The sequence below is a fragment of the Oncorhynchus masou genome, chromosome 32, assembly GCF_036934945.1.
Source record: "Oncorhynchus masou masou isolate Uvic2021 chromosome 32, UVic_Omas_1.1, whole genome shotgun sequence".
NCBI classification, from domain to species: Eukaryota; Metazoa; Chordata; class Actinopteri; order Salmoniformes; family Salmonidae; genus Oncorhynchus; species Oncorhynchus masou.
Window position 1 is genome coordinate 68,843,794 of NC_088243.1, and position 15,661 is coordinate 68,859,454.

General features: G+C 41.8%; 1 protein-coding gene across 5 annotated transcripts in view; it reads left to right on the forward strand.

Annotated features, from left to right (window-relative positions):
• Positions 1-15,661, forward strand: part of LOC135526515 (prominin-1-A-like) — a 96,119-nt gene that overhangs the window by 53,815 nt on the left and 26,643 nt on the right. For all 5 annotated transcript variants that reach the window (XM_064954955.1, XM_064954956.1, XM_064954957.1 and 2 more), the window contains 7 exons: positions 8,854-8,974; positions 9,283-9,346; positions 9,619-9,708; positions 10,682-10,911; positions 11,014-11,088; positions 11,202-11,265; positions 11,551-11,710. In XM_064954955.1, coding sequence (XP_064811027.1) covers positions 8,854-8,974; positions 9,283-9,346; positions 9,619-9,708; positions 10,682-10,911; positions 11,014-11,088; positions 11,202-11,265; positions 11,551-11,710 — 804 coding nt within the window. The remainder of the gene's footprint in view (positions 1-8,853; positions 8,975-9,282; positions 9,347-9,618; positions 9,709-10,681; positions 10,912-11,013; positions 11,089-11,201; positions 11,266-11,550; positions 11,711-15,661) is intronic.

Here is a 15,661-nt window from a genome sequence, read left to right on the forward strand (position 1 = left end):
CGATAATTGCACCTGTACGTACATAGCCCATCTGTAAATAGCCCACCCAACTACCTCATCCCCATATTGTTATTTATTATTTGCTCCTTTGCACCCCAGTATCTCTACTTGCACATTCATCTTCTGCACATCTATCACTTCAGTGTTTAATTGCTAAATTGTAATTAAATTCGCCACTGTGGCCTATTTATTTCCTTACCTCCCTAATCTTACTACATTTGCACACACTGTATAGACTTTTCTATTGTGTTATTGACTGTACATTTGTTTATCCCATGTGTAACTGTGTTGTTTGTGTCGCACTGCGTTGCTCTATCTTTGCCAGGTCGCAGTTGTAAATGAGAACTTTTTCTCAACTGGCCTACCTGGTTAAATAAAGGTGAAATAAAAAAAATAACGAGGCGTTAAGAAGCCCCATTGTAACATGTGGTATTGGTAGTGTGGTTTCAGTTGTGTTAAGTAGCCCCATTGTAACATGTGGTATTGGTAGTGTTAACCCTATTGGAACATGTGGTGTCGGCAGTGTTAACACCATTGTTTCAAGAAGTCTTTACTTTACTTTTGCTTGTGTGCTGTCCATTAGACTTACCGATAGAGAAGACAGATGACCAAGCTAAACCAGCAGCTGCTATTGTATGTCTGCACAAAATTAGCTTTGTTAAGCTGGGGATAATAACCTAATAAGGACTAAGTAAATAGTCTGGTCATCCCATGTCCACACTAAAGCCCCTTTTCACTATGATAGTAAGACAGTATTAGGGAACCATAGGTGCTTATGACAAGTCTGGTAAGTAATGCATTATGCAATAGTGGATTCGTAATTAGGACAGGAGTTGATACAACTCTTATACAACCTTGAGCAACCAACCACCAAGGATACTTGGTATGGAGTCATGGATGCTAACATTGGTGTCAGTCTTGCAGTCTAAGACTATATATCAAGGCCTGAAACACCCATTGTCTTCCATTATACAGTATGACTACCCAGGGTCCATGTAGGGTAAGGAATGTGATGCCTCCTGTAGGTGCACTGCACACACACACACACACACACACACACACCTATGTTACTGTGTACTTTACTTTATGTTAGGTGCTCTGAATTGACAATGTGTCCTTACATGACTCGACACTAGGAGGCTAAATTGCATGTTGCAGTGTGAAAGCTTTTTAGCTACCATAACACTGAATTATGTATTCACTAGCTGATTCATTCTTTATAGGAGATGTTGCTGAGCTGCGCTCATGTTTTGTGTGTGACCTTTTGTTATTTTCGAAAATGGAATTCCAAAGTAATGTGCTCAAAAGTAAAGAATAAATGTTTTGTAAATGATAATAGTTGATATAATTCAGGGGTAGGCAACTAGATACAGCTACGGACCGATTTATGTCGTAGCGAATGTTCTGTCACGCATCTTCATTATTCTCTATGTTTGGTTAGGTCAGGGTGGGACTCGGGTGGGAAAGTCTATGTTTTCTATTTCTTTGTTTTTGGCCGTGTGTGTGTGTGGTTCCCAATCAGAGGCAGCTGTCTATCTGTCCCTGATTGGGTTTTGTGGGATCTTGTTTTCTGTTTAGTGTCTGTACCTGACAGAACTGTGCGCTTTTGTTTTCACTTTGGTTATTTTGTTTGAGTGTTTAAAAAAATAAAAGTAAATCGTGACCACTTTCCACGCTGTGCTTTGGTCCACTTCTTTCGCCGAGAGCCGTAACATGTACGGGTGTGTGTACACTACAAATTGACCACAACTAAGCCCAAAAAGAGAATGTATTTGAAAATAACCATAATTTCACACCTTGATTACATTGAGACATGATCACATATCTCTTTTTTTCATTTGTGGAAATACTTGGGAACAGATTTCCTGAATGAACACATTTTTAACTGAATTCCTGGTGATCAAAATTTGTTTATTTTGTTGCTAAAAACATTGGGGGCCCAGAAAAGTCACTTGCGGGACTGTTATAGTCCGCGGGCCGCCTGTTGCCGGCCCCTGATATAATTTGTAGTGTGTGTGTGCTTGTTGCCTTTATATATAGTTGTCTGTAGTGATAATAATGACATACAGTGCCATTCACAATGTAATTTTATTAATCTCCATTAATCATAAAACCTCTTGCCTAGTAGATAGTTTACTAGCTCATGAAGTATAGCACCACTTTATACAGGTCCTTCATACAGTAAAGTGTATTTTAATGAAAACAAAATGGATAATGATATTAAAGATTAAATAATTTTGAAAGATGATAGCAGTCACTTCCTTTCCTTAGCCTAAGTGCTCAGCCCAGTTCTATGGTATGTAGGGCAGGCTGTGTGTCTCTAAACCAGTAGTATCCATTCATATTACACATCATTTTAGACCAAACACTCATGGAATTGTTCAGTATTCACACAAAGCATGGTGCTACACTGTTTTGCTGTTTGTTTGACCCTTTCGACTAAAGGTCATATCAGTAAATGTGACATTAAAGAAGAAGAATACATTATTGGCTATTTATTATACATGTGATCCGGCTTCAAAATACCAGACATCACATCCGCAACAAAACCAAGACCTATTGATTTCAATCTAACTTGTATTGCGTTACACAGTTGTTATTTTAAGGCCTATAATTAGTGGGTACTCTAACCTCTGAGCACAATATGAAAAGGCTACATCTTACTCTGTGCTACAACTTTCTCCGTGCTGCATCTTACTCCGTGCTACATTTTACTCCGTGCTACATCTTTCTCCGTGCTGCATCTTACTCCGTGCTACATCTTACTCCGTGCTGCATTTTACTACGTGCTGCATCTTACTACGTACTACGTCCTACATCTTACTCCGTGCTACATCTTACTCCGTGCTACATCCTACTCCGTGCTGCATCTTACTCCGTGCTACATCTTACTCCGTGCTACATCTTTCTCCGTGCTGCATCTTACTCCGTGCTACATCTTACTCCGTGCTGCATCTTACTATGTGCTGCATCTTACTACGTGCTACATCTTACTCCGTGCTGCATCTTTCTCCGTGCTGCATCTTACTCCGTGCTGCTTCTTTCTCTGTGCTACATCTTACTCCGTGCTACATTTTACTCCGTGCTACATCTTTCTCCGTCCTACATCTTACTCCGTGCTACATCTTACTCCGTGCTACATCTTACTCCGTGCTACATCTTACTCCGTGCTGCATCTTATTCCGTGCTGCATCTTACTCCGTGCTGCATCTTACTCCGTGTTACATCTTACTCCGTGCTACATCCTACTCCGTGCTGCATCTTATTCCGTGATGCATCTTACTCCGTGCTGCTTCTTACTCCGTGCTGCTTCTTACTCCGTGCTACATCTTACTCCGTGCTGCATCTTACTCCGTGCTACATCTTACTCCGTGCTGCATCTTACGCCGTGCTACGTCTTACTCTGTGGTGCATAATACTCCGTGGTGCATCTTACTCTGTGCCACATCTTGTAGACCAGTTTGTGAGACTATGGGTCAGTTCCTGTTAAGAAGTGCTACATGTAGAGTAACAATGGCCAACCCTACTCCCGGAGAACTATCTGGGTATGCAGGCTTTTGCTCCAGCCTTGCTCCAATACACCTGATTTAGTTGATCAGCTATTCGTCAGTATCTTGTTTGGCTCAATTAGCTGGAGGATAGGGCTTCATATCCTGAGTTTTGACCACCCCTGTCATTCACAGAGAATAGGGAATGGGGTCTCTAGAGACTGTAGAGAGATAAAGAGAGGACTGAGAAAGCACTGTCCTGTCCTAGCACAACACAGCTGAATACAGGCCATTGTTAGGCCATGCAAAGCCATGGAGCCACTAGACCGTGTAATGATACACTGCTCAGAGTACTGGCCTATATTAATTTCTATAGGCTAACACTGTTTGTTTTCACAGTTATCATAACTTGTTTCCTGTGGTCATATTTTCATGTCTCATTGACTTTGTTCCTCTTGTAGGCATTCATTTCACACAGCATATTTTTAGTTAGCATATAGCTAAATATCTCAAGATGAGTTTCCGTTTTTCTCATTCCGACTGAAATATTTGTTTTGTTTACTCGTTGAATGGGGTAGCACACTCTGTAGTCTATTGTCAGTTTCCCTGCTCTGGTGAGAGCTACAGTTTCAGATTATAATCTAGGCACTAGATCAGGGTCCATTCTCTTCCACACTCACTCACAAGGAGTTGGGTATTCACTTGCTGCCATCTTCAAAGCCCCTTTGTTCATCGGTAGAGATTCCGCTGACCTTGTTGGACAATGCTGACAGAGAGCTGGAGAGAGAAAGAGAGCGAGAGAGTTAGAATGAATTTGGGAGACAGACGGAAAGAGAGAGAAAATAACGTGAGAGGGGAAATTACAGTGAGAGAATGAGGGAAGGAACGAGAGAGAGTTGCACAAGAGGCTTTTGTCAATTGGTAGCCATTTTGATTCCCCGTGCATCCGCATGTTTTGCAAGGAGGAATGGGAAAAAATTTCAGTCTCTCGATGTGCAAAACTGATAGACATACCCCAAGCAACTTACAGCTGTAATCGCAGCAAAAGGTGGCGCTACAAAGTATTAACTTAAGGGGGCTGAATAATTTTGCACGCCCAATTATTCAGTTTTGATTTGTTAAAAAAGTTTGAAATATCCAATAAATGTCGTTCCACTTTATGATTGTGTCCCACTTGTTGTTGATTCTTCACAAAAAAATACAGTTTTATATCTTTATGTTTGAAGCCTGAAATGTGGCAAAAGGTCGCAAAGTTCAAGGGGGCCGAATACTTTCGCAAGGCACTGTATATATGATATACACGTTGTGAGCCACAGCATATCACATTCAACCATTTCAGTCGTCATTTTTCATATTAAGTTAGTTCACTTTCCCAGAGAAAGGGGGAACATAAGCAGGCTCTGTTGGTCAGTTAGACTGTATTCAGTTGAAGGCCCTATACGCTATTCCTATGATGCTTGTGGAACACTTGTACTGCCACCTGCTGGCATTCATGCTATATGCTATCATACAAGGCTTCCATTAAAGGGGAACTGCACCCCACTGATTTGGCCTAATTTTTTGGCTTGCTCCTCAAGAAATGCTGGTGGCCATGACAGAAGCCAAACGTGAGTTGGCTTGGAGGTGTGGTGGGCGTTTTCTTGGGTGTGTCCTTGCCACCACCAAGACACACCCACCAGAACCTTGCCTGCAGTGGTTTCCCCAAACTCAATCACAACAAGCAAACCTCCTGCGGGTTGAGTTCAATAAGTACAGGCAGATGTTTGGTGAGATGCCAGAGGAAGCTTTGAATAGGTCAGTAGCCTGCAGAGGAATATGAAAAGAATGCAATTGCTGAATTTATGTAGATATTATAAACTAAGCATTTTGATATATTTCAAACGTAGTAACAGATCCATGTACCTTTTTTTTACATAACCTTTTACATAATACCATAGAAGCAGTGTTCTGCTAATATAACAATGTTCACCTTCCATTGTCATTCCCAGCTGATACAGATACTGTGCCTATCTGCATTTTGTCTGGTCGTAATGGGGCTACATTGGCAATCATGTCAGAGTTGTCATACCTTCCTGAGTGGTGTCCCGTATACAACCGGAGTTCCCTGATCCTGTTGCAGAATAGACAGGGTTTTTCACCCACATATTGACTGATACCATTCAATTCAATAATTAAAAAATACAATACAAGTAAAAGTTGTGTCTAGTAAAATGTTAATGCTGAGTGCCAGGTCTCCCTCCATTTAGAGACATCAGTATCAAGCCCGTCTGTCAGTCTGGACTTTATCACATCATCTTGCAAGTCTCTATGTGCTGGCTCCATACATGTTTCTGTGTACACATACACACACAGTCACTGTTCTATTACCAATTGCAGTTAGGATAGATAATATCTCACACACAAACAGAGTTTGAACAGGCCAGAACAGGTAAATCCTAACCAATCATGGTCTCCCCATCAAACGACGAGGCTGGCTTCTAGCAAAAGCAACTACAGTCCTCTCCAGCTGTAGAAATAGGCAGAGTTGAGGTAGAGTTCATTAGTGACAAATGGAATCAAAAGGGTGTTGCAAATACTGGACATTTCTGCTGTACTGTGTTATTAGTAATCCCCTTCAGTCATAGAGCCTCCTTGTGTGGCAACGGTTAGGAGATATCTAATCAATGGAAGATGAAATTAAACTGACTGAATTAAAAGTTAAAGGAGAAGGATAGGCTACAGCGAACAAGAGTCAACAGGTAGGCTGCTGCTTAATATTCTGGATGGAGTTGTTGTTATTTATAAATGTTGGATGAGAATGAACTGGAGCCTCAATTAGCCTAGCTAGCTAATGTTAGCTATCATAGCTAGCGTCTCCTGGTTTGCTGCAGTCAAGACAGGTACTACGTAATCATATTTGATGATAAATAATCTAGCTATGGCAGCTATTAGTCTACTACAGCGCAAGTCAGCTTGGTTGGTTGCTGTCCCTCGTCTCTCCCTCCCTGCTCCCCATGTCACTACTCCCAGTAGGCTACGGCCCCTCCCCTGCCTCCTAGAGTGGCACCTGAACCTCTCTCTCCCTCTTGCACTTTATCAGCTCTGGTTAATAAAGAAAATCTGATGCTTCCCTCACTCAGATCGAACCGGGTATGGATCTGACCAGGTCTATACAGAATGGATCTAGTCCTCAGGTCCATTTCGGAACAAGTCGATGGTGCTGCAGTGGAGCGGGATGAGAGTGTCCTAATCTTACATGTACTTAAAATGGTCCACACGCGCGACCGTTCGTGAAGAAGGAGCAACAGTACCTCTTCCCCATCAGGAGGTTGAGAAGTTTGGTATGGGCCCTCAGATTACTGATATTGACCTCTGACATGACCTTTGACTTGAAAGTTCAGTTGAGGCTGGTGGACATCCGTTAAGTTAGTGCCCTATTCAGACCCTCTGTTTCTTCCGATTGGTTCCCTCGGACTCAGAACTTCCTGGGCAAAGGTCTGATTCCCATGTCCTCTTACAGTTGAGCCTTGGGATGATGGCACTGTCACTGACCTCAATGGACCTAATAATCATAACAATACATTTGATTTTAAGAGCCTTTCCAGTCACCCTAGGACACAAAAATGTAAAACACAAGATTTAAAAAACAACACAAGATTGAAAAGAGATTTTTTTAAATAGACTAACTCTTTCGTTTCTTCCAGGATGGTTCCTCTGGTTGGAACAGCTTGGGCTACTAGAAGAGCTGGACACCCTGGTCCTCTTACAGGTGACCCATGGTCCTCCCTTTCTCTTGGAGGGTGGAACCATCTGGTCCTCTCTTATGTGAGACTCTAGACACTTCACATCCAAACCTCTCTAACCTCCAGACTCACTAAAAGACACCATATGTCTTCACAAATATTGTATGGGATGATATTTTCTTGATAAACTTGGAATTTGATGCTCAACATCACTCAGGGATCTGGCTGAGTGAGTCCTTCTGGTTCTGCCTCCCTGCTTCTCAATCAGGTGACCCATGATAGAACCACCTGAGGGGCAAGGAGGACATAGGCAGACCCTCTGGTGTTCTCAGGGCTGGAGCTCTGAGTGCTCCAGCCCTGGTGCTCGCCCACCATGCTCTTTAGTTCCACAGGGGTCGTAGCCACTGCCTGGTCCTCCTCAACCCTTAGGGCATCGGTCCTGACCATTGGGACTTCACCTCTCTGGACTGTTCTAACTGGTCATCTGAATCCAAGTCAGTCAGACTCAAAGCCTGAGTCGTAGCCCAAGTCAGGATCAGACCCTTGTCAGACTGATAGTTGGAGTCAGACTAGTAGCCATTGTCATACAGATGCATTGAGTGTCTTAATACTACCTGTCTTCTCAGAAGGTTAAGGTGTTTGTGGGGGGGAATGTTGATTCTGTTTCTAGAATGTTGTGGGTTTTACAATGTAATTAATGGTTTCTATGGTAAACAATGATTGGTTTGGCGAACCAGACTTCTAAAGCATAATAGTTGGCTATGTGGCCAAGGAGAGATGGACATTGAAATCCAAACAACACAATGAAACACATACAAATATTGCAAGCAATTAAGGCAATAGATGAGATGACAGGACAAGAAAAAGCAGCACTCACAGTGCATAGTTTTACTATACTGGTGGTGGTCACAGTGTTTCTGAAGCTGGTTGGGTCTTGAGTGGAATGCCACACATTGGGTCGTTTCGTCCATTCAGCATAAAACTCCATTTACAGTCATTGGCTGGTTAAATGGACTAGTTCAAAGTATTATTATTTTACCTTTATTTTACTAGGCAAGTCAGTTAAGAACAAATTCTTATTTTCAATGACAGCCTAGGAACAGTGGGTTAACTGCCTGTTCAGGGGCAGAACGACAGATTTTGTACCTTGTCAGCTCGGGGATTTGCAACTTTTCGGTTACTAGTCCAATGCTCTAACCACTAGGCTACCCTGCCACCCAACAACAACTGAACGCCAATGATTATTTGTAAACTGATTAGAGGTCTGTGTAGTATTCACAACTGACAGAAGAGGTGAATGAAAGCTTGACATGAATTCTCTTTCAATAAAATCACAAGGATGTGTTTACACAGGCAGCCCAATTCTGATATTTTGCCCAATTATTGGAATAGAGCTGATCTGACTGTTCCAAAGACCAATTAGTGGAAAAATATCAGAATTGGTCTGCCTCAAGCATTTCGCTACACCCGCAATAACATCTGCTAAATATGTGTATGTGACCAATACAATTTGATTTGTATAAATGTAGCCATAAAGCTTAAAATATCTGGATTAGAATATTTAAAACACTCTTAGCTTAGTGTGTCTATAGCCTATAACTCTTTTAATGTTCTGTGTGGTTGTGTTTGTTGTCTGTCTGCAGGGCTGGAGTACTGTGTGCGTATGCAGCTAACCAGAACCTGAGCTCCCAGCTGGAAGGCATGAAAAGACTGGTTAACAGCAACCTGAAGGACCTGCAGACCTTTGCCAATGAGACGCCAACGGTACAGCCTTTTTACGGCAGCTTCAATGACAGTTAACTGTAGGTGTGCACACAAGGCTCAGTAGAGAATGTAAGAGATGGATAGATTAAACGTCTGTGTGTGTGTGTGTGTGTGTGTGTGTGTGTGTGTGTGTGTGTGTGTGTGTGTGTGTGTGTGTGTGTGTGTGTGTGTGTGCGTGCGTGCGTGCGTGCGTGCGTGCGTGCGTGCGTGCGAGAGAGAGATAGAGAGAGGCTGACAGAGTAACACAATCTCTGACTAAAAAAAGAGTCCTGCATTTCTGTAACTTTATTCTGCTCTTCTTTTCACAGCAAATTGATTACCTAATAGCACAATACGCCACTGCCAAGTACACAGTCATTTCTGACCTAGATAGTAAGTCCATATTGTCTCTGTTCAGTCTATTGTCTGTTGCAGAAAACTATGAATCTATGGCCATATCAGGTCCCCTAGATACACAACAGAGTTGGAGTCAATTTCAGTTCAATTCAGTTAATTGAGGAAGTCAACTGAAATTCACATTTTTCTCTATTGCTTTTCTATGAGAGGAATTGGAATTTGAACGTCTGTTACTTCCTGAATTAACTGAATTGAAATGTAATTGACCCCAACCCTGATACATAATAATGCAATGTCCCCATCCTCAGATGTGGGTCCTCTGCTTGGAGGGAATATTCATGTGGAATTGGGCACAGAGGTGCATCCTGCACTGGACGGGGTGCTCCGTATGGCTGGAGGTAAGTCCAGTACTTATGATGTCATTTCCTCTTTCAGGCAGACGCTTTAATTGTTTTTACTCTCTTCCACACTGACAATACTGTCCTCAAATTGGACACAAGTTATAAGGATCTTTTAAGAATATACTGTATATAGTACAGTAACATTGTAGTTCTTACAGAAATATCTTGTTAATTAGCTTTCTAACAAGGTGTACTTTAATGGCTGAAGTAGACATCCTTCTCTTTCCTTTTTACTTGTTGTCATAAAGTCAAAGTTCAGAGGGCCATTAAAGGTAACAGTAAATTAACCTTGACCGGTGACCCCTTGACCTTGAGACTTCACCCTCGTGTCACTCTTGTGATTGGTCCTCTTGTGGTTTTCCTGGCTCTTGAGCCAATTGTATGGAGCCTGGTCCAAGATTTGTTTGTGCCATTGGTGTGACAATGACTATAGGAGATGGCAAGGCAGCAAAAACAGTTCTGGGACCAGGCTAAATCGCTAGACATCCCTGTGTGTGTACAATACAGTACCTGCCTCTATTTGGAACTGTCCAAACCTACCTTGTGTGCCATCTTAATTATGAATCGATATGGATATATTAAGTATATGGCCTCCAACCTTGCTCCAACAGTGGATTGAACCTGCAACTATTGTTCACCTGTTCAATTCTAAATGCTTCCCCCGTGTGAATATGTGTGTGTTATTTTGTGTGTAATCAATGCCAGGGTATGGATTTGCATGTGTGTGTATTTGGTTTGTGTGTGCGTGATTGTGTGTGCATACATTGAGTGTTTTTGTGAATCTACCGTGTGCATACATGTGTGTCTCTACTATGTGCACTCTCACACACACTGTAAATGTATGTAGTTCTGTCCTTGAGCTGTGTGGACCCCAGGAAGAGTAGCTGCTTCTTTCACAACAGCTAATGGGGATCCTAATAAAATACCAAATACTCACCACCTGTCCATCCTACCCCGTCCCCATCCCCAGCCATGCGGGAGACCAAGGAGGCCCTGGAGAACGTGAGTGTGTCTCTGGAGGTTCTCCAGGAGGCGACAGGGAAGCTCCACTTCAACCTGAGCCTGGTGCGCTCTAGCCTGAACAGAACCCTCAATGATCCGGGTTGCAGCGGCGAGGATTCGGATGCCACCACCACCCAGCTCTGCCGCTCCATCCACAGCTCCCTGGCACAGCTCCACGTCAGCGCAAACTTCACCCGGGTATGCTGTCACACTTCATTAAAGATGATAATAATAGTCATACTGTAATAATTAGATTTATATAGCACAATATAAGTATATGTTGTATGTGATGTGTTGCAGTTACCTGATGTGAACAATCAGCTGGAAAGGGTGAATCAGGTGCTGAAAACAGACCTCAGCGATATCATTCAAAAGGTGAGTCTAGAAATGTTGTATAAACTTTAAATACAGTATAATTTGTAAGGAAATCTTTAATATTTGTGATACTGTGTCATCAATGTTGCCTTTGTATTTCCTTCTCCAAACAGGGCTTCTCCTCATTCAATGACACTCCAGGCATGGTGAGTGACCAGTTGAGGAACGTAGTCGAGGGTGAGTGGCATCTCTTTAACCTCAATTAATGCTCCCCAAAAAGTTTCAAAAGACACTAAATGAAGGGTTATATAATTTTGAGTGTTCAACTTTGCATTGCCAAGTCAGTCATGTTCAATATGGTATGAATACTCATTGAAGGTAATGTCTTATACGCCCAAATAAGATCAATGGCCATATTCCAAATATTGACCTACACCTGAACTGTTGTACCCCAAAATAGAACGTTGTATTACTCCATTATTTCACTAATGCCCTTGAATATATCCACTTTCTCCCTCCCAGGAGCCCGGGGCATATTGGACGTCATCAGCACCAACATCAGCAGCTTCTCCAAGGTGTTCCCTGTACACAGCTCTCTGGCCAACTTCACCAACTTCATCATTCACACACAGTCCAAGATAGAAGACTCTTACCCTGAGATTGATCAGATAGACTTCTACAGGTACAATCAGGAACTGGGGCCCTATTCACAAACTGTGTGTATTAAATGGCACCCTATTGTGTACTACTTTTGACCAGGGCCCATGATGTGCTCAGGGTTGAGAATAAATAAATGTCTTCACCTGCCTGGTCTGTGGTAGATTGACGTAAAGAGTACAATCTGTTGTTTCTGAATATCATCTGGAGTTATTTCATCAGCACAGGTCACTGTGACATAATGTAATAAATAATAAAGAGTATATTCAGTCAGTAAGCCTTTAGGTGTACCCTGGACCTGACCCTGCATACATGGCCCCCTGTATTGCCCTCCAGCTGTGATTATTACACAGTACATTTGATTGAGCCCTGAGCCAGACCTGCTGTAGTCTCCATCATTATGGCGTTTTAGCCTAATGTAGTGGTTGGTTGTTACTTGTCATGGCACCTTTTTATCTATTTTTATTTTTTCACCTTTATTTAACCAGGTAGACTAGTTGAGAACAAGTCCTCATTTGCAACTGCGACCTGACCAAGATAAAGCGTAGCAGTTCGACACTTACAACAACACAGAGTTACACATGGAATAAACAAAACATACAGTCAATAATACAGCAGAACAAAAGAAAACAAAAAGTCTATGCACAGTGAGTGCAAATGAGGTAAGATAAATAGGCCATGATGGTGAAGTAATTACAATATAGCAATTACACACTGGAATGGTAGATGTGCAGAAGATTAATGTATAAGTAGAGATACTGGGGTGCAAAGGAGCAAGATAAATAAATAAATACTGTGTGGGGATGAGCGAGGTAGATAGAGGGGCTGTTTACAGATGGGCTATGTACAGGTGCAGTGATCTGTGAGCTGCTCTGACAGCTGGTGCTTAAAGCTAGTGAGGGAGATATGAGTCTCCAGCTTCAGAGATGTTTGCAGTTTGTTCCAGTCATTGGCAGCAGAGAACGGTAAGGAAAGACGACCAAAGGAGGAATTGGCTTTGGGGGTGATCAGTGAGATATACCTGCTGGAGCGCGTGCTACGAGTGGGTGCTGCTATGGTGACCAGTGAGCTGAGATAAGGCGGGGCTTTACCTAGCAGAGACTTGTAGATAACCTGTAGCCAGTGGGTTTGGCGACGAGTATGAAGTGAGGGCCAACCAACGAGAGAGCACAGTTTGCAATGGAGTGTAGTGTATGGGGCTTTGGTGACAAAACGGATGGCACTGTGATAGACTGCATCCAGTTTGTTGAGTAAAGTGTTGGAGGCTATTTTATAGATGACATCACCGAAGTCGAGGATCGGTAGGATGGTCAGTTTTACGAGGGTATGTTTGGCAGCATGAGTGAAGAATGCTTTGTTGCGATATAGGAAGCCAATTCTAGATTTCATTTTGGATTGGAGATGCTTAATGTGAGTCTGGAAGGCGAGTTTACAGTCTAACCAGACACCCAGGTATTTGTAGTTGTCCATGTATTCCGTCCAGAGTAGTGATGCTGGATGGGCGAGCAGGTGCGGGCAGGGATCGGTGTAATAGCATGCATTTAGTTTTACCTGCGTTTAAGAGCAGTTGTAGACCACGGAAGGAGAGTTGTATGGCATTGAAGCTCGTCTGGAGGTTAGTTAACACAGTGTGCAAAGAGGGGCCAGAAGTGTACAGTATACAGTATACCTTATCCTAATGTAGTGGTTGGTTGTTACTTGTCATGGCATCTTATCCTAATGTAATGGTTGGTTGTTACTTGTTATGGCATTTTATCCTAATGTAGTGGTTGGTTGTTACTTGTTTCGCCATCTTACCCTAATGTAATGGTTGGTTGTTACTTGTTACGGAATCTTATCATAATGTAGTGGTTGGTTGTTACTTGTTAGGGAATCTTACCCTAATGTAATGGTTGGTTGTTACTTGTTACGGAATCTTACCCTAATGTAATGGTTAGTTGTTACTTGTTATGGCATTTTATCCTAATGTAGTGGTTGGTTGTTACTTGTTTCGCCATCTTACCCTAATGTAATCGTTGGTTGTTACTTGTTACGGAATCTTATCCTAATGTAATGGTTGGTTGTTACTTGTTACGGAATCTTATCATAATTTAGTGGTTGGTTGTTACTTGTTACGGAATCTTATCCTAATGTAGTGGTTGGTTGTTATGGCGTCTTATCCAAATGTAGTGTTGGTTGTTAGTTGTTATGGCATCTTATCCTAATGTAGTGTTCTTTGTTAGTTGTTATGGCATCTTATCCTAATGTAGTGGTTGGTTGTTATGGCGTCTTATCCAAATGTAGTGTTGGTTGTTAGTTGTTATGGCATCTTATCCTAATGTAGTGTTCTTTGTTAGTTGTTATGGCATCTTATCCTAATGTAATGGTTGGTTGTTATTTGTTATGGCGTCTTATCCAAATGTAGTGGTTGGTTGTTACTTGTTATCAAATCCAATTTTATTTGTCACATACACATGGTTAGCAGATGTTAATGCGAGTGTTACGAAGTGCTTGTGCTTCTAGTTCCGACAATGCCTTAATAACTGGAGGTCGACCGATTATGATTTTTCAACGCTGATACCGATTATTGGAGGACCAAAAACACTGATACCGATTAATCGGCCGATGAAAACAATTATATATTTTTAATAATGACAATTACAGCAATACTGAATGAACACTTATTTTAACTTAATATAATACATCAATAAAATCAATTCAGCCTCAAGTAAATAATGAAACATGTTCAATTCGGTTTAAATAATGCAAAAATGTTGGAGAAGAAAGTAAAATTGCAATATGTGCTATGTAAGAAAGCTAACATTTCAGTTCCTTGCTCAGAACATGAGAACCTATGAAAGCTGGTGGTTCCTTTTAACATGAGTCTTCAATATTCCCAGGTAAGAAGTTTTAGGTTGTAGTTTTTATAGGAATTATAGGACTATTTCCCTCTATACCATTTGTATTTCATTAACCTTTGACTATTGGATGTTCTCATAGGCACTTTAGTATAGCCAGTGTAACAGTATAGCTTCCGTCCCTCTCCTCGCTCCTCCCTGGGCTCGAACCAGGAACACATCAACAACAGCCACCATCGAAGCAACGTTACCCATGCAGAGCAAGGGGAACAACTACTAGAAGGCTCAGAGCGAGTGACGTTTGAAACGCTATTAGCGCGAGCTAACTAGCTAGCCATTTCACTTCGGTTGCACCAGCCTCATCTCGGGAGTTGATAGGCTTGAAGTCATAAACAGCGCAATGCTTGATGCACAATGAAGAGCTGCTGGCAAAATGCACAAAAGTGCTGTTTGAATTAATGTTTACACGCCTGCTTCTGCCTACCACCGCTCAGTCAGATACTTGTATGCTTGTATGCTCAGTCAGATTATATGCAACTCAGGACACGCTAGATAATATCTAGTAATATCATCAACCATGTGTAGTTAACTTGTGATTATGATTGATTGTTTTTTATAAGATAAGTTTAATGCTAGCTAGCAACTTACCTTGGTTTACTGCATTCGCGTAACTCCTTGTGGAGTTCAACGAGAGAGAGGCAGGTCGTGATTGCTTTGGACTAGTTAACTGTAAGGTTGCAAGTTTGGATCCCCTGAGCTGACAAGGTGAAAATCTGTCATTCTGCCCCTGGACAAGGCAGTTAACCCAAGGCCGTCATTGAAAATAAGAATGTGTTCTTAACTGACTTGCCTAGTTAAATAAAGATATAAAAAATATATATATTTTTTTAAATCGGCACCCCAAAATACCGATTTCCTATTGTTATGAAAACTTGAAATCGGCCCTAATTAATCGGCCATTCCGATTAATCGGTCGACCTCTAGTAATGACCAACGAGTAATCTAACCTAACAATTTCACAACAGCTACCTTATACACACAAGTGTAAAGGGATGAAGAATATGTACATAAGGATATGTGAATGAGTGATGGTTCAGAACGGCATAGGCAAGATGCAGTAGATGGTATCGAGTACAGTA